Raw genomic sequence first — 27,098 nt, 5'->3', positions numbered from 1 at the left:
AGGCCAGAAAAGACATCCTCGGAATCCCCGGTCCAGGCCCGTTCCCACACACATCTACAGTAGAGTTCCCACCCCAATCTCAGCATGTGGTGGTTGTCGCGCAGCTGGACATTCCGCTGGGAACGGGAAAGTGGGTGATCGGTCGGATCTGGAGGTGTGAGGGTATTGATTAACCACCGCTCCTTTGATGTGAGGCGAGGTCCTACTGTAGGGGGCAATAAACTGCATCTGTCGGGCTAGGTGATGGCCTGGGATCAGGCCGGACAATCGGGCAGAGAGGAAGAGGTTATCAAAAAGGCCTGTTCCATGAATGGGATGAAAGAGCGAGGGGGTTCAGCACGAGATGTGGCTCGGAGACAGGGTCGCGTTGGAGGTGCGTTTATGGCCCAAGCAGGAGAGACCGGGGGCTGTCGAGGCGCGGGGGAATGCTTGCGAGGCTGGGGAGTGAGGGGGAGAGACGCGCAGGCTATTGGCAGTGGGCAGAGAGGTCATGACACACAAAATGGCTACCACCTACGTTCGTGATGGGGCCTAAAAGGGACAAGATGGCGTGGCCACTGTTTCGCGATTTTCGCTTTACTTTCAACAATGGCTGTGGTGAACATAAATGAACGCCGCTTATGTATACCTAATTTTAGTCATTTTCCACAACACTAGGATGAACCAAGACTCACTGCGTGTTGTCTGGGAGGAGGAGATAGGCCGGGACCTTTCGGATACTGAATGGGCTAAGATTATAGAGCACGCAAAAAAGGTTTCCCGAAACTCGAGATTCAAGTTTATACAAACCATGATACTGCACCGAGCATATCTGGCCCCAGATCGGTTGGATAAGATGTTCCCCCAGACGCAGCACTTGTGCCCACGATGCCATGTCCCGGGAGCGGGATTATTACATATGCTGTGGACATGCCTCTCACTGGTAGAATATTGGGTCAAGATTAGAGAACTTACTGAAGCAGCAGCGCAACTTACATTGCACGGAACTGTGGAGGAATCCCTACTAGGCTTACGACAGCATAGATCTAAACACAAGGTACAGTTTCGCTTCATCGACCTGGCGTTACTACTGGCTTGTAGAAATATCACAATGCGCTGGAAATCTAACGCCCCCTGAGATACATCAATGGCACATGGAAATGATAAAATGGAGTAGTGCAGAAGGTGTAGCGCTGCGAAGAGAGGAGGCGAGAGGGCTACGAAAAACACCGATAGCCATAGAGTGGGAGGCAATGCTGGAGGCGCTCAAATCAGAGGAACATAATGTGTTAGTCTAATGTTCGTAATGTGTGTATAAATGTTTGTAAGTTGCCCACACCTGGCGGCCCAATGAAAAATATGGATGTGGTACGCAGTTGTATGTATATTAATATACTTAAAATGCAAATGTACAGACACGGATATTGCTCTTGGAATGTGACCACAGTTACAGAGGGTGGGGGGGGGGGGTTATGTTGGGGTAGTTCTGTATAATCTTTGTATTTACCAAATACGAACCATTGACGTGTATTACATCGCTGCAAACGTAACATTGATCATATATAAGTTGTATGCTGGATTTGCATGTCCATTCTACAAGATTATGCACAGAAATTGAAAATTCAATAAAATGTGTTTAAAAAAAAATGACTGCTTTGTCAGATTTGCTAAGGTGTTCAGACCCTTTTTTGTGCAGCCAGAAACTTAGTGCCATATTGTGTTGTAGGAGCCCTGGGCATCTGACCTGCCAGATTGTGTTTTAAAACCCACCAATTCACACGTTCGCAGTTTCACGAGCTATCACGTAAGGCGATGCCACGAGTAGTCTCCTAATATAATCTATTGTAATAAAAAAAAAGATGAATATTAGCAGAATGACTCGTCCTGAACAAGAAATATACTCAGGAGCACACACACCACCCAGATTCAACTGTATAGGTAAGTTGGACAGAGCGTAAATAAATCTCGCCCTCTGTACAGTTCATATGAAGCTCTCAGTTTCCCATTCTTCCCTATGATGGTTGGGCAGCATCCGATAAGGCCCACCAGAAGATTAGACTGTCCCTATATTTTGAAGTAAAAGTATTAAAAAGCTCTCTCTCCTGGCGCCTGCCGCCTCTAGCCGCTATGCCTGTCAATGTGACAGTCAGCACCCTCTGTCACTACACTAAGCACAACTTGCACACAAACTTTACAGTACTGAACACAACAGCTACATTGCTCTACAACATACCTTAAAACATTGCCAATATCTCTGACTAAACACTGATAAGGTACCGAAGGCGAGACCTATTGGTTGGCTATGCCAATGCTTGTTTACTTGATGAAGGGGTATGGGCAGTAAGGAAGATATATATTTTTTTCCCTGTTTCCGCATGGCGAATTTTTCCTGAGCTCGTCTTCCCTAGATTGATTGATTTTCCTTTGTTAATATTGTTTTTGGGAAGTGTATTAAAAGTCTTTGATTCCTCTATTACTAGTTGCTGTTTCTGGCCAATCTTCCTATCATTCTCCGGGGCACCGTGCCTTTGTGCGAGCGCTCTTTCTTTTTTTTTTTTTTATAAGAAATACGCCAAAATGTAGAGGTCCATTTTTTTTCACTTAGCGGCTTCCAGTGACCAAGGCCAAAGCTAGGGCTTGCGCTAAGACAAGCCTTCTATACTTTACTCGTGGCTGAAACGTCTCTTGTTCAATGAGAGTGCTTAAAATGGCCTTGAAGCCGGTGAAGTAACTGCACCCAATCCCAAGTCCGAGGTCTCCCTGTGCAGCTCAAGGTTGACTGCGGATGTTAAGTGCTCCTAGCAGTGGAGGAATTGGGGGGTGAAATTGAGGAACAATAGGTTTTAGCAAGACACTGAAGGGTGCAGGAGGAGGTGAAAGACTGAGCAGATGACTAGCAGGCAAGCAGGCAGTAGCCCGGGCAAGAGCGGGACCAAGGAGGAGAAGACAGAAGAGCAAGGGAGCCAGGGAGCGGGAGGACCGAGAAAACCAAGAGCAGGGCACACTGGCAAGCTGCAAGCCGCGCCCAACCTAGTTGGGCCACTTCCGCGGACTAACCGGGCATGCACTCAGCAGCCGCAAATAATGCGCTCTCTTACTTTCAGTGACCGATCTGCTGCTTGCTCTTACCCGCTCTTACTGCTCTTACTGCTTCTTACCCATGAGTTCCATGAGTTCCTCGAGTCCTCAGATGTTCAAAGGAGGCCGAGTAGCCTGGGGTGACCGGCAGCCAACCAACTAACCTGCTGTTGCACTACCCGCTGGGAGCAGGGACTGATGGACCTTGTCTCAATCTCCTCCTATGCGGAGTCCATGCTTTGATTTGCAGAATGCACGGTGCTGAGTGGGTCGTGGGGGCTGACGTGGAGCAGAGTAGACCGTATACTCTGTCACGTTCTTGACAGATCTTTCCCTGCCTTCTCGGCTCGCGCCTCACGACTCGCTGCTCTGCTGTGCGTCCTGCTCTGCTGTGCGTCCTGTGTGGAGCCGTCTTAGTATGAGACAATGCAACTTCTGACCCTCAGGTCCTGGTCCTGCACATCAATGAGGAGCAGGGATCTGGGGCACGGGCTATCGCTTGCCCTTAGCAGACTTCTTCAGCTGTTGTGTCCTTGTGTTGTGAACAGGCAGACAGGCGGTCAGCCAGCTGACCCTTGGAGCCTCTTGCTTTGGCTGGGCCCAGAAAACAAATTCTCCATGCGTAGGACACAGCAGGCACAGTCCTTTCTCCTTTGCTAGCCATTAAAGCGCAGCTGGTACAGTCCACATCAGTGCTGCCTGTCTTCGCCAGAAATTTGATGCAGCAGTGCAATCCTTCCTCCTGTCCCGTCGTGATCAGAGTGCAGCGTGCCATGGGTGCCCTATTTATCTTCAGAAAATGTCCTCAGGGTCGGATGTTGTTGGTAGCCAATTGGTTACCAGATTCCTTCCCATCTCAAAACCACTTACTGGGAAGCGTGGCATCTCTCTGCCTTAGGGAGTACCACTCTGCCCACTCCCAATATATGCCAAGACCCCTCTCTTGGCTCCCAGCACTCTCTAGCTCAACTCAGAGGTGCAGCTACACTCCCCTGGAATACTGGTTTGTCAACTGGTTTCCCCTTTCCTGCCCCTAGTACCAGTCTCTCTCCCCAAACAATACAGCAGCCCCACTCCCAAGTGTTTCCCATTTGCCCTTCAAAGGCTGCTTCTCCTTTGAAGCTTGTCTTTTAGGCTAACAGCCATGCAACTTCCTGCTGGAGGAAGATAACACCTCCTTCAAGTGCAAGCCCCTATTGTATCTTTTCCTGGGAGTCATTAGCACGTCTCCCTAGGAGACCAGAAAGCTGACTCAGTGACAAGCCCCGATGTGCAACTGCTACGGTCACAAGGAATTAAAAGCAACACAGTGGGCTGAAAAACTACCATAGTATAATTCTAGCAATGATATCTGTAGCTCATGGCATGATATTCTATATAGCAGCGATTCTAATATCCTGTGACTTTGAGATATATGTTCACCCCTGATCAAAGTTTAAATGCTCCCCCAGCATAGCCACAGAGGTAACAGAGCCTTGGTTCAACACGTACAAGGATAAGATCAGTTGATGGTTTTCTGCTTAAAGACTGGTTCCAATAGCTCAGATGGTTTCAGCCACTACATCCTATGTATTACAATTGGGGGTGGGGTCGCACACTACTCACACACCAGGGGGATCGCCCCTAAGGACTGTGGTCAATGTAGTTACGTGTTCCGCGATGCATTTTTTTTCAATTATCTGCTATCTTTGCTATCTTCGCCATCCCTGGACACCTGTTTCGGGGTATCACCCCTCGTCAGCAGGGATAGGCCGTGTTCTGGGTTTGCCGGTGGCTGCCAAATATCTGCCAGGTTCAGTACCACTCAGGCGCGTAGGTGCGAGGTCCCAGGCTCGTCAGTCAACTGCTCGAGGGAGCTTTAACCTTACAATTGGGGGTGGGGTCGCACACTACTCACACACAAGCGGGATCGCCCCTAAGGACTGTGGTAAGTGTAGTTTGTGTTCCGCGATGCATCTTCTTTCGATTCTCTGCTATCTTCTCTATCTTCGCCATACCTGGACACGTGTTTCGGGGTATTTACCCCTCATCAGCAGGGATTAGGCCGTGTTCTGGGGTTGCCGGTGGCTGCCAAATATTGCCAGGTTTAGTACCACTCAGGCGCGTAGGTACGGGGTCCCAGGCTCGTCAGCCAACTGCTCAAGGGAGCTTCTTTTGCTAGGAGTATGTCTAGTGCAAGGCGATTTTGCATCACCATAGATCTAACTGCAATGACCTCAACATCCATTAACTGAAAACCACCTGCTGCGTCAGTGGACAATCTGTCAACAATTGTGGACAATTTTCTGATTCTTCCTGCATTCAGGGTTATACCAACTAAGGGTATTACTGCCTCAAAGATGTCTCCCAAAATTTCTGAAAAACTTTCTCTTCTAAATCTGTTTGCATGGTTACTGATTTCAAAAGACCCTTCTGCATTTCTGTCCACATGAAAAAAATTTGGAAAAACAAGACCAACAAAACATGTCCCATACCAGTGATCCGGGAGATTATAATAAGCTTTATCTCCACAGACAAAATAAATCCCAGGAAAAATTGGATCTTTGCCATCTTTAAATCCCCAACCCCCCATGATTTGATAAGTGTCCTCACAATTACTAGCTCCTACAAAATAATTATCAAAAAGGGTGTTATCTCTTCTAATGCAAAGCTTACCACTAATTGGTTTGTCTATGTGAATTGCAACATTGTCAAAAGATTTGCCATTTAGCTTTTCATCCTCTTTTTGCCAAAACTTTGATTTGGTCTGTTTGACCATCTCATTTCTCTTATAAATCGCCCTTCTCTCCTCAACAAGGTTCAGGAAAGTCTTTTCCTCAGCTCTCAATTTGCAAGTTAGATTATTTCTATAAGCATACTCATAAGTGAGTTCATTTGTTACTAAAAAGAATTCCCTCATCTGTTTGGCCTTCTTGTGTTTATTTAAAGCATTCTGTTATGTTATGTTATGTTATTTTTATGCTTCTATAGCGCACGGCCACTCCATGGAGCATCCCGGCGCTTTTTCGAAGGTACCCACCAAGTGAGGGAGAAACATAACACTGAAGGGACATGTAACACACACATAAAAAATCAGCACCAGTCTACGGGAAAAGCCATGTTTTAAGGGCCTTTCGGAAGGACAGCAGGCTAGAAGCCTGTCTTAAAGAAATCGGGAGGTCATTCCAAGCACGAGGAGCTAAAAAACGGAAGGACCGTCCTCCTGCTCTGGCGCGCTTGATAATGGGAACCTTCACTTTAGATAACGCAGCAGATCTGAGAGATCTGGAGGGCTAATACCAAGACAATTTCAAGAATCTCTATTTTCAAGTTAGCAAAAATCTCGTCATAGTTGGAATAATAATACTCCAAGTGACCAGTTTGATAGAATAAGCTAGCTATCACACTGCAGGTTATGCCATAAGTAAGAGGAAGCATATTGTATGTCACTCCCTCAGAAACAGAAGCAGGCAGCTTTACACAGATATAGCAATCTTTGACACCCATAACTCTAACATACTCTCCCAAAAGCCTTGAAAATGTATTGCTGGAAAAATCACCAACAGATCTATCCTGATGAACATCTGGTCTGTGATCAATTACCTTATTAGCTTTGTTTGTTGCACTATGTTTGTCTTGACTAACTGAAGCTTTGCTTGTCATGTTGACCTTATACCTCTCCTTATCGATCCCGAAAGGAAAGATGATAGCTAAAACTAACCAGAGCCGAATTAATATGAGCACACACACCAGAGTCATCCTGCAGCATTTCTTGAAAATGGAACATTTTGAAGTACCACGCGTCATAACATAAGGCATTTTTTTTTCAAGAAACATTTTCAAAAAGAGAAAACAAACTTTTTAAATATCTCTACTAAACACCCCCCTTTTAAAAAAATTTTTTTTTTCTTACAGCCCTCTAACAATCTTTCTTCGACCTTGTGTCACAAGTTTTTCTCCAACTGAATACAATTTCTTCGACCTTGTGTCACCTAACACAATTTCTTCGGCCTTATGCCAAAAACAGAAACTTAAACTTTAATTCTAAATTCTAACATGTTAGTATTTCAATCATTGTCACTATTCTCTTCAACTTCTTCCTGACTGCTACTGTTTATTTCAATTACAGGTGGGATGATAATATAAGCCCTCTCAGGAGACTTATACTTTTGATTTGGTTTCAAAACTCTCTTTGTCTTTCTAGAAATCACTTCTATTTTCTTCCCTTTCTCAGCTTTCCTTCCAGGATCCTCCTGACTCGTTATCTCGTTCACCTGCTCTTTCGATTTCTTCACTAACCTGACCCTTAACCCTCTGTTTTCAGTTGGCCAGTTTTCTCCTTTTCTCAATATTTCCCTTTTTGGCTCAGTCACATTAGATTCTGTTTTCCACGATCTTTTCTTCACTCTTTCTCTCTGACAATCTTCATTACTCTCTCCAGTGTCACTATCAGAAATTTCAATTCTTGACTCAGGATCTTCTCTAATCGGCAGTCTTACTCCGTTAGGAACAGCACTTTTTCTTCCATCACTGGTACTCGGTAATTTGTCTTCCTCCACCTCTTCAATCACCTTTAACTTCCCAGATCCAGACTTCTTGTTCCTACTTTCAGAGTTTGTTTTCTGCTTTTCGATACTCTCCTGGTCTTGTTTCTGAACTTGATCAGACTCTTTTATCATTTCTTTTTCTTTTCTTTTATCCTGATCAGGTTCTTTCTCTTCTCCAGTTTCTTTGTCAGATTCTTTATCTAGCAGATCATCTTCATCTTCAGAATCGATTTCAATAATTTTTAAATCTTTTCCAATTAAATTTCCATTCACAGATGGTTTTTCCAGATGTCGACCTCCCTGTCGATCTTCAGTATCTGGATTTCTTTCTGCTTCTTCTTCAGAATCTGAATCATCAGTTGTATCACTCTCTTCGTCTGAATTTTCAGGTGTAGGTATTGGAATAATGTGACTGGGATGTATCCACCTTTTCAATCCTCTACACTTCACTGCATTCGTTGTTACGAGAATCACCTGTCTCAGTTTCTGCCACCTCTGGACCAAGCAGTTCCTTCTTCGGTGTACTTTCGTTCTAACCCAATCTCCAGGTCTCAGATCATGTGTCTGTACTTTGTCTTTTGATTGTACTTCAGTTCCCACCTGATTAGACACAGAAGTCACTACGTCAGACAGTCTTTTGCAATATTCCAAAATCGCACTGTCATTAATGCTTAACAATTTTCCCACTGGTACAAAAGCTTGTCTCATGACTCTGCCCATAAGAATTTCATGAGGACTCAGACCTGTCTTTTTATCAGGTGTACTTCTTAAAGTCATCAGAAAAAGTGGAAGAGCATCTGTCCACTTTATGCCTGTATCAAGACACATTTTTCCAATTCTGTTTTTAATCGTTCCATTAATCTGCTCAACTACTCCAGATGCCTCTGGTCTGTATGCACAATGTATTTTCTGCTCAATGTGTAATGCTTCACAGATCAATTTCAAAAGTTTGTTATCAAAATGTCCCCCTCCATCACTCTCAATAGTGACAGGGAAACCGTATCTCAGGATAATTTCTCGAAGAAGCAACTTTGCCACTGTAGCCGAATCACAATGATGTGTGGGAAATGCTTCTACCCATCTTGAAAACAAACATACAATTACCAAAACATATTTCAAACAGTTGTGTACGGGCATCTCAATGAAATCCATCTGTAATCTGGTGAAAGGGCCACCTTCCCTACCTATTATTCCCGTTCCCACAACTGATTTTCTGTTTGGGTTCATTTGTTGGCAAGTCATACACCTCTGACAAAGAGATTCTGCAATTGTCCTGAATTTGGTATTAAACCATGTCTCTTTAAAAAGCCTGACCATAGAATCTCTTCCAATATGGCCAGGGCCATGATACATTCTGGCCATGTCAGCAATCATACAATTTGGTAAAACTACTCTGCCATCTTTGTAAGTCCAAACTCCATCCTCATCTCGCGGTCTACATTCTGCTTTCAACCATGTGTCTTTTTCCTCATCATCAGCTTCATTTTGTAAATCTCTAATCTCCTGCCATGTCTCAACAACAGATGTTAGCATCAATGAATTTGAACCAAATTCTTTGTTTTTCCCTCGATTGACTGCATAATCATTTTTTGCACAAAATATTGCGATTTCATCTGCATAAGCATTGCCTCTGGTGATAAAATCCTCACCTTTTCGATGTGCTGCACACTTTACCACAGCAATTTCTTTTGGCAACTGTATACCATCAATTAATCTCCTGATAAATTCTGCGTTTTTAATTGGAGAACCTGCTGATGTCATATAGCCTCTCTGAGACCAGAGCTGTCCATAATCATGCACAACTCCGTACCCATATTGGCTATCTGTAATTATGGTAACTTTCAAATCCTTCGCTATTTCACAGGCACGAATTAAAGCAATTAATTCAGCCACTTGTGCTGAACGAATTCCTTCAAGACATGAGGCTTCTTCAACATCTGCTACTGTGCAAACTGAATATGCTGCTCTCAAAACACCTCCTTCTGATCTTAAACAGGAACCATCCACAAAGAGTACCTGATCTGATTCAGTCAATGGTACATCTTTAATGTCCTGTCTTGGCTTGGTACAATATTCCATGACATCCAAGCACTCATGCTCCTTGTTATTTTCATCAATATTCTCAGTATCAGGTAACAGTGTGGAAGGATTTAAATTCACACACCTTGCTATTGATACATTATCTGATCCTAGAATAATTTTCTCGTACTTAGTCAATCTGCTGCTTGTAAGATGTTGCGTTTTACTTCTAGTAAGAAGAATTTCAACTGAATGGGGAACATAAACTTTGACAGGAAATCCCATTATTATTCCTTCACTCTGCTCCAGGCTAACACTTGTTGCTCCAACTGCTTTTAAGCAACCTGGTAAAGCCTTTGCAACTGGGTCAAGAACTGCTGAGAAGTAAGCAATTGGCTTTCTCAAGTTTCCATGTCTCTGAATTAACACAGACAAGGCACATTCCCTCTCTTTCACTGCAATATAGCTCGAAACCCTTTTCGTAATCTGGCATGCCTAAAGATGGAGCTTCACACAAGCATCTTTTTAGTTTCTCAAAAGCTTCCAACTCAATGTCAGTAAGTACAATTGGATCTTTCACATCTGATTTTGTCAGTCTCTGCAGTGGCTTCGTAATTACTGAAAATCCACTGATCCATTGATGACAGTAACCAACCATTCCCAGGAACATTCTCACCTGTGTTTGTGTTTTTGGAGGTTGCATTCCCTGAATCATCTTAATTCTCTCGACTGTCTCATTCCTTTTGCAATTCTATGACCAAGGTATTTTACTTCTTGTTTACAAAACTGCAACTTTGCAGGAGACACTTTATGTCCCTCGTCTGCCAAATGATTCAAAAGTGTAATTGTGTCTGTCACACAATTGTCTCTGGTTTTTATGCAATTAACAGATCGTCAATGTACTGCACTAATGTCGATCTGCCAGGTAGTTTCAAATCCTCCAAAGATCTTTTCAACAACTCATTAAAGATAGAAGGACTCTCTGTATACCCTTGAGGGATTCTACACCATGCGAGGGTCCTACTCTGGAACCGGAAAGCAAAGATTTCCTGACTCTCTGGATGCAATGGAACAGTAAAGAACGCATTGCAAAGATCAATGACAGTATACCATTCTGCATCATGCGGAATTTGGTAAAGAATGACAGCTGGGTTTGGAACAACTGGGCAACAAGGAACAACAATCTGATTAATTTTTCTCAAATCCTGAACAATCCTATATGTTCCATTTGGCTTTTTGATTCCCATAATCGGTGAATTACAAGGACTGCTCTCAATTTCTTTCAGAACACCCTCAATTGTTTCTGCTTTCCTTTTGTATTGAGGAATGTTTGGAAAATCTATTCCCTGCTTCACCATGATTTTGACTGGATCGACATGTTTCATTAGACCCATCTCATTTCCAGTCAAATCCCAAATTTCAGATTTAACTGTCTCTTTCAATTCCTCTGGTAAATTGTCTTTATCAAAGGTGGGAAATAATTTTTCTTCTTCTGCCTCAATCATTAACATAGTCAGCCTGTACAACCCATCCTCCTCCATGGTTTGTAATTCAATTCCACCAGGTGAACAATATATTCTGCAATTCATTTTACACAATATATCTCTCCCTAGTAAATTCACTGGACTGCTATTGCAAACTACAAATCTGTGTTTGTCTTTGAAATTGCCTATTTCCACATTCACAGGCTCAGTAAGGTCAGTTTTCATTTGCTGATTACTAACTCCGACTACTTGGATGGTTTCCCCAGAGAGAGGTAGGTTTTCAATTTCCACTGATCTAACAGTAGAACGGGTAGCACCAGTGTCCACAAGAAAAGTGATTTCTACATCATTCACTTTTCCATTTACAAATGGACCAGACTGGTCAACCTCAAGAGTGGCTCCAATTACACACTCTTCCCCCTCTCTCGGGTACCGTCAGAAGCCGTAATCAGAATCGCTTCCTTGTTTTCCTGTTAACAAAAATTGTCCTGTTTCACTCTGCAAATTTTGTCTTTGATTTCTTATTACCTGATCACATCCGCTGAACCCAATATCTGGATTGTATTTTTGACCTCCCCCACAGCTAGGAAAAGGAGGCAGTGGAATCTGATTCTGCTGCTGGGTCGACTGCTGTTGTAGCTGTCGCTGAAGACTCAGATCATTTAACTGACGTTGTAGCTGTAGCTGTTGCTGCAGATCAACATCATTCTGCATCTGTGGGTTTATTGATGTATTTTTAAAATTTCTGGGTGGGTTTTTGCACTCGTTTTTCAAATGACCGATTTCGCCACAATTAAAAGAAGGCATCTTTTGTTTTAATTCTTCAATTTTCGGATTAAACTTTGGCTTGTTAAAATTATTGAAATTATTTTTAAACTTCCCCTGACCCTGATTTTGAGTCTGTCCAAAATTTCCATTTTTATTGTCAAGGCTTGCAATCTGTTGCTCAGCCACCTTCACTTGTGCCCACATTGCTTTCTCCTTTAAGTTTTTCTGTTTAGCTTCCAACTCATCACTGCAGTATTTTGCCTTTCTCAAAATATCATCAACTGAATTTGATTGCCATCCGACAATATTATTCCTGATCATTTCTCCAATTTCTGGTCTAAGACCATAAACAAATCTGTAAATAAAGTGTCTCATCTCCTTTTCATCTAATTTTTCATAGCCACTGTATTGTTTGAAAACCAGTAATAACCTTTCATAAAATGAATGAACTGATTCTTTCGGTTCCTGGTTTGTCCTGTCTATTTTAACCCAGTCAACTTCCTTTGGGGCAATTTTTTGTTTTAACCAGTAAATCACTTTTTCATAAAATTCCATAACTTCAGGTGCAGGAGCACCTGTTTCTTTAATTCGATCTGGTTCAGCTTTTGTCCAGCCTATAGCAATTTTGCATTCTGTCCAAAGATCTGATGGAATGACAATGTCGAAAAATCCATCCAGATCAATCCACAGAACTTTTGAAACTTTAATAAACCTGTCTACCTGTCGGTACCATTCCACAGGCTTTTCTCTCAGCCAAGGAAAATCATTGGTAAAGAGAAGAATATCTTGTCTCGACCAAGGAACATGTACATACCCTCCGCCTGCAATTTCTCTCATCGGAAACTGTTTAGACAAATTATCCAATCTGTCCAGTCTTTCATCTTCCCTCTTTTTGGTCCATTTCACTCTCCATTTACTTAACTCACCCAATTTCCTGATGTAAACAATCAATTCTTTTATGTGAGTAATTCTCCCTCCTGTATTTAAATTCCCAATGTCTTTTTCAGTAAAGTCTAATCTGTAGTGTTTTCCCAGGTTTTTCTGCTTGCTCAAATCGATTTCTAATTCTGCTGCCAGTTCTTCCAATTGATCGTATTTATTCTATGTTTTCCATTGAATGCTTTTGCTGATGAACAAGAGTTCATCATCACGATAGAATTTTAAACTGTCAGGACCAATTGTGCCAATTATTAATTCTTCCAAGTCTGCTTTTAATTTTGCAACATCAAGTTTTGAATTCAATTCATTTCTTTCAGGAGTTTCTGCACCCATTGGTGTCTTGTTAAAAGAACCTTGATTAAAAGTCAAGTCAGGCATTTTTGATTTTTCACAATGTAATTCAGACAAATCTGAGTAAAATTTTTCAGCTACTTTTTGAATTTTTGCATTTAATGGAATTCTTAAACCTGGTTGTTTAATTTCTTTTTGATCAAATACAGGCTTAAAAGGACCAATTGTTACTGGAACTGTCACTGTTTCCATGTTCTTAGTTATCTGCCTAATTAATTCTTCTTTTGACCGCAGGTATTCTGAAGTGTTTGCAACTTCCTCATTTCTGTCAGTTCTCATTAAACTTCTAGGGGCTTCTCTTTCCATTGGAGAACTTCTGTTCTCTGAAATAGCTCTTGTTTCAAATCGTTCTGGAGTTTCAAAAGATTCAGAATTATTTGGGTACAATTTTGGAGATTCATTTATTGGGGGTGCACTAGGAGTGGTTCCGGTAGAAACCATTGGAGTGGACCATGAACGAGGCTGTCTCCATGGAGGATATTTATTATTTTTCGTATAAATTTCTTCTAAAACTGCATCTTCTGATTCACTTTCTGTAACAACATTATTTTTCTTTTCAGTTCTCTTTTCCCCTGGAGATCCTAAAACCATTTCCCTAATTACATAGAGACCATCACACATATCTCCCTGTCTCCACATTCGCATTCTATCTTCATGCGTTTCCCGTCTATAACTCGGTGATTTCGGAGGTCTTTTTACTCCATTTGCTTCATTTGCTTCTCTCTGAAGTTGAAACATCTCATCCTCCCATTCAACTAAAGCTTCAAATTGTGTTGGTCTAGGCCGTGGTACAAGAGCCGACATTTTCTCTCTCAAATTTCTTAAAACTTTTACATTAAATGAACCATCATCCGGCCATGCCAATACGCCGTCATCCTTTGCATAATTTTTCCAAACATCAAACCACAAAACAGTATGATAACCATATTCACCTTCCATATACGCTGCAGGTGTCTTGTACTTATGAAGTAATTTACCACCTCGCGTTTGAATTTTCTTGTCAGGTGTAATAACATTTTTAAACTTTTGAAGTATCGAAGTCTTTTTCTCAACATGTTTGAAATAATAAGTCATTTTTAAATCAAATCCGCTTAATCAGAAATGATTGTAAATGTTTCCTGGTTGTTCCGCAACACCAACCAATCCGTGTGCGAAACACACCAACAAGCCAATCAGGTTCGAGCTACGTCACCACCTTGCTCGACCAGTAAAATTAGAATCTCCCACAAAAGCCAATCAGTATTCAGCTCAACAGAAGCACGTGAGCCAATCAGAGTACAGCTTATGACGTATAGTACCCAATCACTGCGCAAACCGTGTGACGTAGACAGCCGCTGCGGTTTCTCGCGTCTCACTCCCAACGCTCACCCCTCCTTTACAAAAACTTTTTACAGCGCCATTTTAAAGACACTTTTTCAATGAAAATTCGATTAACAACAACAAAAAGATTAAACCATTTGTCTGTTTCTCTAAATAATCGTCAGTAAAATAAGCAACGTTATCTTACCCTTCACTCAAGCTTGAATTAGTTCTATTACTTTCTCGCAGTGAGTTTTAGAACGGGCTCATTGTCCCTATACTGAAAGCTTCAATTTCATAGACAATCCTCACTATACATACACTCTATCTGACATACCTATATCCCTAACACGTGTTGCACGACGACAACACTTGTGATATTCGACGATACCACTATTCTGAAACAGATCAAATGCACTGTGTGACTTGTGACTACACCCTGGCCACACTACTCTGTACCGGTACAACTAGGATTTTTCACACTGCAGGAGAAACCCTTCCGACTACATATAACGCAATTGAACGAACTCAACATATGTTAATCATCGATCCTATGCAACTACCATGTAGCATGTCGGTTACCATAGCAACCATCAACTCTGCTACCAGGAAATTGATCCAGCGGGCTATAGGAAATATGTCATAATCAACGCTACCCAACTCCACAATATACACCATCAATCAATAATCAATCACAAGGCCCATAAATCCAACATGACATAATTTGCCCTACTGAATCATGTGACCTAATTAACGTATTCACAAATTATATACATTTATATACAACCGCGGTAAATGAATTTATCATATTTTACAAACCCTACTAATTAATTAAGCCACTGTGGCGATAAATCTAGCTAATGGTAACCTAAACTCATGAAATAACAAGGCCAGCTTGTTTTCCAAAGTAAGATTTTTATTAGCTACTCATTTGGAAATTGTATTACAAATTTTATTATAGCATTTTTATTTGAATCATACCAAATGGTTATGACAGTTTTATTATGAATCAAAATATTTTTGCAAATGAAATTATCAGTTTAGCATTTTAAAAACCTAAGTCCCTAACTAGGCTAACTATAATGAAGAATAAAGTATAAAGTCTTTAGGGCTCTTACGTGCTCCAAGGAAAGTTCATCTGCACGACACCCTAATCAAAGGTCAGCAAAAAGGAGCGAAGAAGTAACTCTTCCACGGGGTAAGAGTTTTTATACCTTTCTACACTAGCTAATCTAAGAAAATGTATTTTTCTCTGCTGAAAAACGGAGTCCCATTGGTCCAAAAGTGACAAGCGGCATGTCACCACAATTTAGAATCACAGTTCCGTCACGTTCTTAGAGACCATTGTCTTTAATTTTCGAACGCATCTTCCTCCAGTTTTGCAACATTAATACCGGAAAGTTTTTAGCTTCCTCAGATACATAAACTGTTTCAGGCCTTTCTACCGGTTCCTGGCCTTGGCCTCGCTCAACGAAGAGACTGTCAGTTCAGCACGACAATTTTGTTTCAGGATAGGAGGAAATCACTGCCAACATGGACTCTCTTTGGCTCCAAGCAGATTTATTTAGTAAAAGTAAGTTGTCACTAGGCCCAAAGCTTGTTCAATAACTAGCATATAAACAAACACAAAGGAATAATTAATGCAAGTAATATAATTTGTTCTGTTGCCACCCTCCATAACTAATAATTAACCCATTAGTCTAAATTACCTAGCTGTAATGCACAAATAAAGCAGCATTTCATATCTACCATTCTTCATTTAATCCAGCAGGGTTCGTTATGCACCTATATAGAATAGAGTGACACTACATAGACAGGGAAGCAAAATAAGCACATGCCATTTATTTTAAACAGCTGCAATTAATTACGACACAACAAAAGACACAATTAATTTATTATTTTTCACGAACAAGGAAAATGCAACATAATGCACATTTATGAGCACACATGTTAATCCCCACGTGTACTTTCAGGTGTAATGCAACTTAAAACTAGGCTGAATTAATTCACACACAGCACAAAACGTTAGTAGGTTTACTTTATATTATGGAAGTGTGACTTCACGAGTTGAAATAAAATTATTTCCAAATCTCGCTCCATCACCCGCACCTGCGCGCCTGAGTGGTACTAAACCAGGCAGATATTTGGCAGCCACCGGCAACCCCAGAACACGGCCTATCCCTGCTGACGAGGGGTGATACCCCAAAACACGTGTCCAGGGATGGCGAAGACAGCGAAGATAGCAGAGAATCGAAAGAAGATGCATCGCGGAACACGTAACTACATTAACCAGAGTCCTTAGGGGTGATACCGCCGATGTGTGAGTAGTGTGCGACCCCACCCCCATTTGTAACATCCTATGTATCCTCGCATTGATGGCGATGGTCAAAACCATCAGTACTGGAGAATGAGTTCTAAGCAAATGAGTTCTAGTTTCAACTCGCCAATCTCATCTGTCAATCATTACTAGGAATTGATCAATCAATCAATCAGTACATTTGTAGAGCGCGCTACTCACCCGTGAGGGTCTCAAGGCGCTGAGGAGAGGGGGGGCTGCTACTGCTCGAATAGCCAGGTCTTGAGATGTTTCCTGAAGGTGAGATGGTCCTGGGTCAGTCGTAGGTGTGCGGGGAGGGAGTTCCATGTCTTCGCTGTAAGGTAGGAGAACGATCTTTCTCCTGTGGTGGTTCTGCGAATCCGTGGGACGGTGGCGAGGGCGAGGTTGGCGGAGCGGAGCTGGCGGGTGGGGGTGTGGAACGAGATGCGGTTGTTGAGGTATTCGGGGCCCATGTTGTGGAGCGCTTTGTGTGCATGGGTGAGCAGCCTGAACGTGATCCTCTTGCTGACTGGGAGCCAGTGCAGGTTTCTCAGGTGGGCGGATATGTGGCTGTGGCGGGGAATGTTGAGGATGAGTCGTGCGGAGGCGTTCTGTATGCGCTGAAGGCGTTTCTGAAGTTTGGCTGTGGTTCCTGCTTTTAGGGCGTTCCCGTAGTCCAGTCAGCTGGTGACAAGGGCCTGGGTGACCGTCTTTCTGGTTTCGGTTCCTGGAAGATATGCCATGTACTACGGAATGGAATGTATGCATTTGGGACATTCAACACCATACAAGTCTAGCAGTTTGTACTGGTGCATAATATGCCTTAGATTTTTCCTTGGTGTTTCTCTTGTTCCCGCTGCCAGTGCCATCCAAATCAGTTTACAGCATTAGGTTTTCTCAACAATTTACAAAGCGAGGGGAAGAGGTCACAAGCCTGTTCCTTACTTTAGTAAGAAAAGAAAATGGAAAAAAGCAGGATCAGCAAATTGCAGCCCACATATATTGATCAATGAAATGCGTGCCGAACCCAACAAACCACTCACAACCAAGTACTAACCCTCTCCATCAAGAATGTGTCGAAAGACCTGAACCTTAAGCCTTGTTTAACCCATACGGCCACTTCCATAATGACTGAGGAATAGAAATAGAGGTACAGGCTCCAAATTTTGGAAAAATGATTAACCCCCACAGAAGCAGCATGCATCTCCTGAATGAATGCAACATCCACTGTAGGCCTATTGAGGTATGCAGGCACCAGTTGGACCTTGTGGTGGTCATTCACCCCTCTCACATTACAGGCAAACAGTCTAATCTGAAGTTTTGACCCCCCTCCTTTCACTAAGCTTTTCTGTAGGGTCAGAAGTATTTCTGGTATGAAAACCCTGTGTCATAGTATTGCCCTGACTCCTGTGATGTGTCACAGTGTTAGATATAACAGTAGTGTTATAAGCCTGTCCTTCCATATCGATGAGATGTAACTTGTCTTGAAACTGTGGGTGTTCATTGAGGATTAGTAGCGGGTGAATTGTAGGCAGCGGGAGACCTTTTCTAGCTCACACACGGAGTGCCTCCCTCTTTAACATTCTTTATAGCACGAGGGCAAGCCTTGTTCACTGCAGAATTAACAACAGTTTGCCTTTTATAAACAAGTAAAGAGAAGCTTCCAGTTTTTAATAGTCTCTATACAAGTATCTATGTCTTCAGGATGGTCCATCGACTAGGTACTCAGATTTTATGAGACTAAGGGGTCGGGTACACACGGATGACATTTCTAATCACACTGTATGACCTATGAACATAAATCCTCAGTTTGATACTCCTCGTTAACCCCCTCCCATATTTCTCTAATGGTGGCCACAGAGTTTATCCTTTTGGAGCAAGGCTTGTGGGGAGATAAGGCCTTTGCTTTGTCTTTCCCTATTCAGGCAAACACATTTATATATTTGTTTTTTCATATTGCACAGGCATAGCCTGAATGAACATTACAGTGCTTTAGAAAAGAAAATAACTATGTAAACCATATTTTATTAGAAAGGTTACCATTTTTAAACATCTAGGATTGCAGTCAGTACTTTCAGATGATGTTCATTTTATTCAAGATCAGCATGTTAAAAAACGACACTGTACAGAAGTAGAAAGAATACACGTGAGATAGGAGATTGTAATCACTCCTCTAAGTAGAGGCCTCTTATTCACCGCTTATCCAGCAACCTGTCCTACAGGATCTGTACAAATGGTGGCAGCTCCTGTCCCATATTAAACGATACACCTAATGCACACAAACTTTAGGGGTTGCAAACCTCTAGGGTCAGTGGCATCGAACTTCCAGCCAACCCCACAACTCCACTTGTCCTCTCTTGTGCAGTATTAATAATGAAAGAAACAAAATTTCAACAATAAACAGCATAGACATAAGTTCCAAGACAACATACACTGAATTGCATGATCATAAATGTCCCCAAAACTGTGGATACGAGCCCTTGAAGGCCTTGCAGAGTACATCTCATATAACTGAGTAAATAGGCAGAGCCAGGTTTCATCACCAGGTAGTCAAAAAAATAGTCCTTATGCCATAGAAGGCAGGAACAGGGAAAGAAATCTAGCTGTCTTCTGTAACATTTGCATTCTAAGAAAGTTTGATACTCTCTGGAGTTTTAAAAATTGTCACCTCTGTGGGTGATGAGTAAGTTGCCCTTGGACCTTTTCTTGACCAATCCTTTGGCATCTACAATGACTGCCACTATTTCTGTGCCTTTGCTCCACATTTTGTTCAGGTATTTCATCCCCTATATCTGTGAGCAGGTGTTTTTTTTGTGTAGCAACTGATGACTCTTTCAAATGAAAGACTTCACAATCAGTACATTTTACACCCAGGGAGGCCTTTTTAATGCCTCATCAGAGAGTGTTTGAAGGAAATGCTCTTTCTTGTTAATAATACTTAAATGGCTTCTCCCCAGCGTATAGTTTCTGGTCAAGTGTCAGCTATTCCTTTTTAATGAAAGTCTTGTCACACTGAAGACAGGCACAGTTTCTTCATGGAAGGCATGTTGACACTTTATGTTCATCCTTTGAGAAAAAGTTGTTTCTGCCAAAAAGAACTATCAGATCAGCAGCTGGTCACATTTATTGCCTCCGTTACTTTCAACTGTGAATTTTCCGATGTTGCATTAACAGCCCCTTTGTAATGATTGCTTTGTCATATTCAGTATATTCATATGGCGTTCCTCCTGTGTGAAGGACTGGTGTCCCACTAGTAATTACTTTATGATGTCGCATTTGCTTTGCCTTTGTACTACCTTTCTGCAAATTTGCAAATCTATGCTTGGGGTCTGCTTGCCACGTTGAGTGCAGTGATATGCATTCTTCACTGTCATGACATTTTCCTCTTTGTTGGCTTACTGTTAATGTATTAGCTGTGCACTGCCAATAAATGAATTGTCACATTCAGGACGTTGATATGGTTTCACCCCAGGGTGGAATTTTTCATGTTGTATTAGTTCTAGCTTTTTGAGATATGCGTTCTTCGGGTCATGACTTTCTTCACTGTGTGGACTTTGATGGTACATTAATGGTGCATTTCTAATAAATACTTTGTTGCATTCAGTACAGTCATATAATTTCTCTTCCATGTGAACTTTTTGATGTTGTGTTATGTTGCTTCTTTAACAAATGCCTGGTCACAGTAAGTGCACTGATATGGTTTCTCCCAGTGAGGACCTTCTGATGATGCATTGGCTGTGCTCTTCTAATACATGTGTTGCCACTTTCTGTACATTCATAAGGGTGCATCATTAAGAACACTTTGTTACATTCATACAGTTTTTTCCCAATGTGGACTTTCAGGTGTTGTTTTAACTCTTTCTTTCTAATAATTGTGTCACCACATTCAGTGTAGTTTTCAGTTTGGACTTTTGAGGTTGCGTTAGCTGTCCATTTGTTAAAAATGCTGTCATATTCTGTACATTAATATGATTTCTCCCGAGTGTGGATTTGTTGAGGCTGCATTAGCTTATTCTTCCCATGGAAGACTTTAACACATTCTGTGTATACACAGGATTTCTCTCTACGTAGACTTTCTGATGTTTCATTAGCTCTCCATTTGTTACATATTCTCCGTGAGTTTCAGTATATTGATATGGTTTCTCTCCTAAGTGAACCTTACGATGTTGAATCAAATTTGGCTTACAAATAAATCTTGTCACATTAGGTGCATTCATGCGACTTCTCCCCAGTGTGGATTTTTTGATGTTGCTTTAGCTTTCCATTTGTAATAAATGTTTTGCCACATTCCGTACATTCGTATGGTTTCTCCCCAGTGTGGACTCTCTGATGTTGCACTAGACGTGACTTTATAATAAAGCCCTTCTCGCATTCAGTGCACTTGAATGGTCTCTCTCCAGTGTGGACTTTTTGATGTCGCTTCAGCTCGTCATTTCTTATAAATGTTTTGTCACACTCACTACATGGATATGGTTTCTCCCCAGTGTGGGTTTTCTGATGTTGCCTCATCGTTCTCTTGGTTATAAATGCCTTGTAGCATTCAGTACATTGATATGGTTTCTCCCCAGTGTGGACTCTCTGATGTTGCTTTAGACGTGACTTAACAATAAATGCCTTCTCGCATTCAGTACAGTTGAATGGCCTCTCTCCAGTGTGGACTTTTTGATGTTGCTTCAGCATTCCATTTGATATAAATGCTTTGTCACATTCTGTACATTGGAATGGTTTCTCCCCAGTGTGGGTTTTCAGATGCCATTGTAGCTGTCTATTTGCTACAAATGCCTTTTCACATTCTCCGCATTGATATGGTTTCTCCCCAGTGTGGACACTCCGATGTCGCCATAGGTCTCCATTGGTAATAAATGCCTTGTCACATTCTGTACATTCATATGGTTTCTCCCCAGTGTGGACTTTCAGATGTTTCATTAGGTTGCCATTGGAAATAAATGCCTTGTCACATTCTGTACAATGATATGGTCTCTCCCCAGTGTGAGTTCTCTGGTGGCGCTTCAGCTCTACATTTGTTATAAATGTTTTGTCACATTCTGTACATTGATATGGTCTCTCTCCTGTGTGGCTTTTTTGATGTTGTTTTAGGCTTGCTTTGATAAAAAATGTCTTGTCACATTCTGTACATTCATACGGTCTCTCCCCAGTGTGGATTTGTTGATGCTCCTTTAGATTTGCCTTCCATCTGAACACTTTATTACAGTCTGTACATTCATACGGTTTCTCCCCAGTGTGGATTTTCTGATGTTTTCCTAGGTTTCCTTTGGTAGTAAACGCCTTGTCACATTCTGTACAGTGATATGGTCTCTCCCTAGTATGGACTTTCTGGTGAAGCTCTAGTTGTTCCTTTCTAATGAATGCTCTACAGCATTCAATACATTCATACGGTTTCTCCCCAGTGTGGAATTCTTGATGCCGATCTAGAGTCTCCTTGATTCGAAACACTTCATGACATTCTGTACATTGAAATGGTTTCTCCTGTATGTGGACCCTCTGATGCTGCATTAGGTCTTTCATTGCAAAGAACACTTTTCCACAGTCAGTCCATATATATGTTTTTTTTTAGCAGGAAGTTTCGCATGATGCACTTGCTGTTTCTCGGTCTAATAAAAGTTTTGTCACAATCTATATATTCATTTAACTTCTCTCCTGTGTGCTCTTTCCGATACCAGGTTGGTTCTTCCTTCGTAATGAGCACCTCAGACTTGCTTCAATATCTCAGTGTGTTATGTCTTCAATGTTCAGCAGCTGATTTCTAAAAGCCAAGTAAAGACCTCATTAGGCAGTGTAGGTTTCCTGCTGCAGAAAGACGTTGGTGAGGCATTAGCCTACCAGGAAAGACGTAGACAGTTTTTACATCACTTCCTACACAAGTGATGCTTAATGCCTTTACCATTTTTGTTCATCACTGTATTTGTTTCACCTGTTAGATTAAGAAAAATAAACACTGAATAAGCTGAAATGCATAGCCCGTCAGAAAAATCTATTGCCATTTAATGAGACTTAACTGTCCATATAGACAGGTGCGCTGAAGAAATTCTAGATTACACTTTCAATGTAAAGATGCAGTAGGCAGAGTAAGAGCATATCATCCTTCCAGGATTCCCTTCTATTTAAGAGTGTGGACTTGAGGTGAAACCAAGACACCAGAGAAGGTTCCGGTTCAGCGAGTGAGACCCTCACCCCACAACACACTACAATGTTCAATTCATAGCAACAAGATGCCTCCCTTCTTATCCAGGGAATACTTCCTACTATCACACAGCCTAACAAATAATACAAGATGGACCATGCAATGCAGAGCATGCCACTAACAGCGGGAAACATAAGCAACTGCTGCAAGGGAGTCCTTTATACTATCAGAGACCCTGGGATAGGACCCGGGCAGGTAATCTGAGCATTTACCACATAGTGTTACTCCGGAGATCCGAGGCTCTGACCATCTGACATCCATTTGAAACACACAGTAAGGGAGTCAATAACTCTCACCTTTTACGCGTACAGCTTTCCCAATGATGCACAGTATAAAAAAAAAGAAAACCATAAGGTGTAATGAGGTGGCGTCTGTTACATCATTCTGTAGGTATGCACATTTTTCTCCACAAACGTGCACACCTACAGATTTACGAATGCACCTTTAGTCTGGTGTTAACCAGGAACTTTTATTTTACAAATTACATATATGATTTACTTACTTAAAGCGGTTTCAGCTCTCCATCCATTGGTCAGTTGTTATGCCATTCACATTTTGCATCCGCCCACTACACAATACAGCATGGGGCAGTGGCCTGCCTACTTCAGGCACTTAATCAGTTCCTGCCTCCTGCTAATGATGCTGTAAATTCCTTCTGTAGCTGGATTTGTTTACCCGATTGCTGCTTTATCAGAGAATAGCAGATGTTGTCCATTTGAATCTATTCTTAATTAAGTAATTCACTTTTTAAAATGCACACAATGAAATGCATTTATACTTGCACTCCAGTATGCATTTTAATTGAGGATTACAGCTATGTGTAAGAACTGGGACCACCAGTTCTCCAGGGGGTAGCTTGGCTCGAGCAGGAAGGCAGCCAGGGGCTTACGTGTAAAGCAGCTACACAACACACTCATCCACTGAGACAATAAATGGGCGCAATAATGGAGACCACACCAGTACTTTTGATTAAAATTCAAGATCTTTTATATATAATTCAGATCAGGGTATCAATAACTCATTAGTGCATTTCATTAGGGTGTTTCATTAAAGCAGTTCATTAGGCATTCCCATCAGGGGAGCAAAACATCAAATAACACAGCCTGTTGCACTATACTCTTCAGCAGGCTAAGGGAGTACATTCATAAACCAGGGGCGGACAATTCAGGAAGCAGTTATGAATATTTCATCTTGGAAATACCAACAGTTCAATACAGGTAACCATTTCAGGGAAATAGCGAAGGGGTAAACCAATCAGTATCATAGCACATCCCCATCAAGACTCATAGAAGCCCGCCCCTGCAAGAAATTCAGTACAGGGCAATGATCCACCACTCAATCAGCAGGGTTAAAACAGGTAATCAAACATGCACAGTTACTTTAGAATGAGCCTGTCTTCAGGCATTAAACAGTCAAAGAGGTGAATAACCTTGTTATCAATTCGGGCCTAAACAGTTAATCAGGCGTAACAAGTTAAGTAGGGGATGAGCCTGTCCCCAGGCATGTACAGTTAATGGGCCCGAAAAGTCTAACAGTTGGTATCCGGCCTCCCAGTCACTGGAGGCTCATTGGGGCCAACGGGGCCCAGTCGCTGCTTTCCCCGGGGGAGGGGCGAACTCGGGGCCAAAACCGGCCTTCCGCCCTCCTCCCCTGGGGTTACCTGTTGTCTTCGGCCCTCCGGGGCCCTTGCGTTGGTTCGCTGCGAGGGGGGAGGGCTTCGGCCCTCTGGCAGGCCTCACTCGGGCAAAGGGGGCACTCGCTGACACAAGGGAGGGCTCCCACGATCCACGGAGCCCTCCGGCGGTGTTTGCAAGCCCCAGGGGGGTAGTAGGCCGTCGGGGGAGACCCGCGCCACTCTCGTGCTCTTCCCGGGTCTCCCTCCAGCTCCCAGGGCAGTCCCGGCTTCCTTCCCGGCCCTTGCGAGGTCCCGGGACCAATCTGGTCGCGTCCTTGGGGGGCGGGAGAGTCAACAGCCAATCGCGGCGCGGCCAGGGACCAGGCTGGGCCGCGGGCTCAATCACTGCCCAGGAGAGGCGGGGCAGAGATGTTCCCCCGTCACGTGGGGTGGAAGCCGGCCTCAGGGCCTGGCAGGCCCAGCACCGCCTGACAGGAATCCCGGCGCGGCCTGGCCGATGATCGCGGCGGCCTCCCCAAGGCTCCGGGGGCCGCCGCGGGGGGAACTGCACACAGTCGGGCCGGTCGAGGCCCTTAGGGAACACAGCAGCGGCCCTCTCCTGGCACCGAGGGCCGCCGGGGGCAAACAGCAGCGCCTCAAAGCCAGCGCTTCCCACAGGTTGTGGTGTTGAGTACTTCAGGGAGCGCTGCGAAGGCGCAGCAGCGCTCCGGGGGCACAGCGCTTCACAGCAGTTGTGGGCAACAGCGTGAGGATCATACAGCGCCTTGGGACAGCGCGTGGAGGCAATAGTGCTTCAAGGCAGGTTACAGCGCTCAGGTGAGATGCGATGTGGGGGCCCACCCAGCAGATCTGACAGGAAAGGCAGTCTAAGCCAGAGCGCTTATCAGACCAGCAGGTTACAGCGCTGATGAGGGGAGCAGGACAAGTAGTTGATCAGTTCAGTCAGGGGGAGGCAGGGAGTGCGCAGGGCAGCACAGTCCAGTACCTGGTCGATCCCCCAGTAGTCTCTGGTGTGAAGGGCAAGTAGTCTTCTCGGCGCTTAGTTGGTTCTGCGCCCTTATGAGGTGGTTATTTTTAAGAAGGGGGGGCTTGAGTTGGAGGCTGGAGGAGTTTCCTCAGGTCACTGAAGATGGACCCTGGGGTCCCATACTGCTGGGCCAGATCAGGGGGCTAGTCTAGGACACCTCACTCAGCTTAAGAGGCAGCACCTAAATCCTGTCACTCCCAATGGCATAAGTTCCTGACTAGGCCCTCCCACCTAAATCTCCTGCGTGGGTTCCCCAGGCCAGTGATGCCCCAACTGACTAGAAAAAGTTCCCTCCCTTGCTTAAGTATGCCCAGGTCAGGTGACCACTCTCTAAGGCGGCAAAAATAAGCTCCGCCTTTCTTCTGGAAGGTTCCAGGAGCTTCCCCACTCTACCTATGGACAGGGGATGGCAGGCTGGCATTGCAACAATGTATGGGGATCCAGCCAGCTCCTGGCAACTAGGGCCCTACACTAAAAGACCACGCTGCAGTAGCAGGGGCCAGTGGCAGCCATGTTTGGAGTAGAGAGCACCTGCACCCTAACATGGACTAGCCATAAAAAGGTGCCCGGAGACCTAAGGGCCAGCAAAAAGAAGGTGGGAAAAATGAGGCAAGGGTGAAAAAAATAGGGAAAGACCACCCTAGGGCTGACAGGTCTAACATGAGTCCCCCCCAGCCGAAAGAGGGGAGAGCTACCCAACCTCTAGGGAGTTCTCGTCACTAAGGCGGAAAAACCGGGAAAGACCGTCAGCATTGGCGTGGTCAGCTCCGGGCCGGTGTTCCACCCTAAAGTCCATCCCCTGTAGGGAAATGAACCACCTTAGCAACTTGGGATTTTCGCCTCTCATCTGCATGAGCCAGCGAAGGAGTCGGTGGTCGGTTTGAATTAGGAAGTGAGAGCCAAAAAGGCATGGCCTCAGCTTCTTCAAGGCCCAGACCACAGCGAAGGCTTCTCGCTCGATGGTACTCCATCGCTGTTCCCGAGGGAGGAGTCTTCGAGAGATGAAGGCCACAGGTTGGTCTTGGCCGTCATCATTGAGTTGCAACAGCACGGCGCCTACGCCATGCTCTGAGGCATCTGTCTGCACAATGAATTCTTTTTGGAAGTCCGGAGTGGCCAACACCGGAGCGGTGCACATCGCTCGCTTCAGTGTTTCAAATGCCTCCTGGCTAGCAGCCGTCCAGATCACCTTGCGTGGCTGCTTTTTGGACATTAACTCGGTCAAGGGGGCCACGATGGTGCCATATCCCTTGACGAACCTGCGGTAGTAGCCAGTGAGGCCGAGGAAAGCTCGGACCTCAGTCTGAGTTTTGGAGGGCTCCCAGGCCATGATGGTCTCAATTTTGGCCTGGAGGGGTTGCACCTTACCCCCACCCACCAGGTGTCCCAGGTAGACGACAGATCCCTGTCCAATCTGGCACTTGCTAGCCTAGATGGTGAGGCCAGCATGTTGTAAAGCCTGCAGCACCTCCT

General features: G+C 43.5%; 1 protein-coding gene and 1 pseudogene across 1 annotated transcript; one reads left to right on the top strand and one right to left on the bottom strand.

Moving 5' to 3' along the window:
- LOC144763056 (uncharacterized) overlaps positions 1–27,098 on the top strand; it is an 875,608-nt pseudogene that overhangs the window by 99,930 nt on the left and 748,580 nt on the right.
- Positions 20,289–22,686, bottom strand: LOC144762067 (uncharacterized). The gene has a single exon (XM_078647204.1). It carries the CDS (start codon positions 22,284–22,286, stop codon positions 20,964–20,966), a length of 1,323 nt encoding a protein of 440 aa, XP_078503330.1. The 5' UTR covers positions 22,287–22,686; the 3' UTR covers positions 20,289–20,963.

This window comes from Lissotriton helveticus, chromosome 6 (assembly GCF_964261635.1).
Source record: "Lissotriton helveticus chromosome 6, aLisHel1.1, whole genome shotgun sequence".
Classification (NCBI taxonomy): Eukaryota; Metazoa; Chordata; class Amphibia; order Caudata; family Salamandridae; genus Lissotriton; species Lissotriton helveticus.
The sequence above is the reverse complement of the archived record's forward strand: the minus strand, read 5'-3'. Positions and strand labels throughout refer to the sequence as shown.

What these genes read in the sequence shown, in the direction of transcription:
- LOC144762067 (XM_078647204.1), bottom strand. Translation starts at nt 22,286, where the DNA reads ATGAAAGACCTAATGCAGCATCAGAGGGTCCACATACAGGAGAAACCA.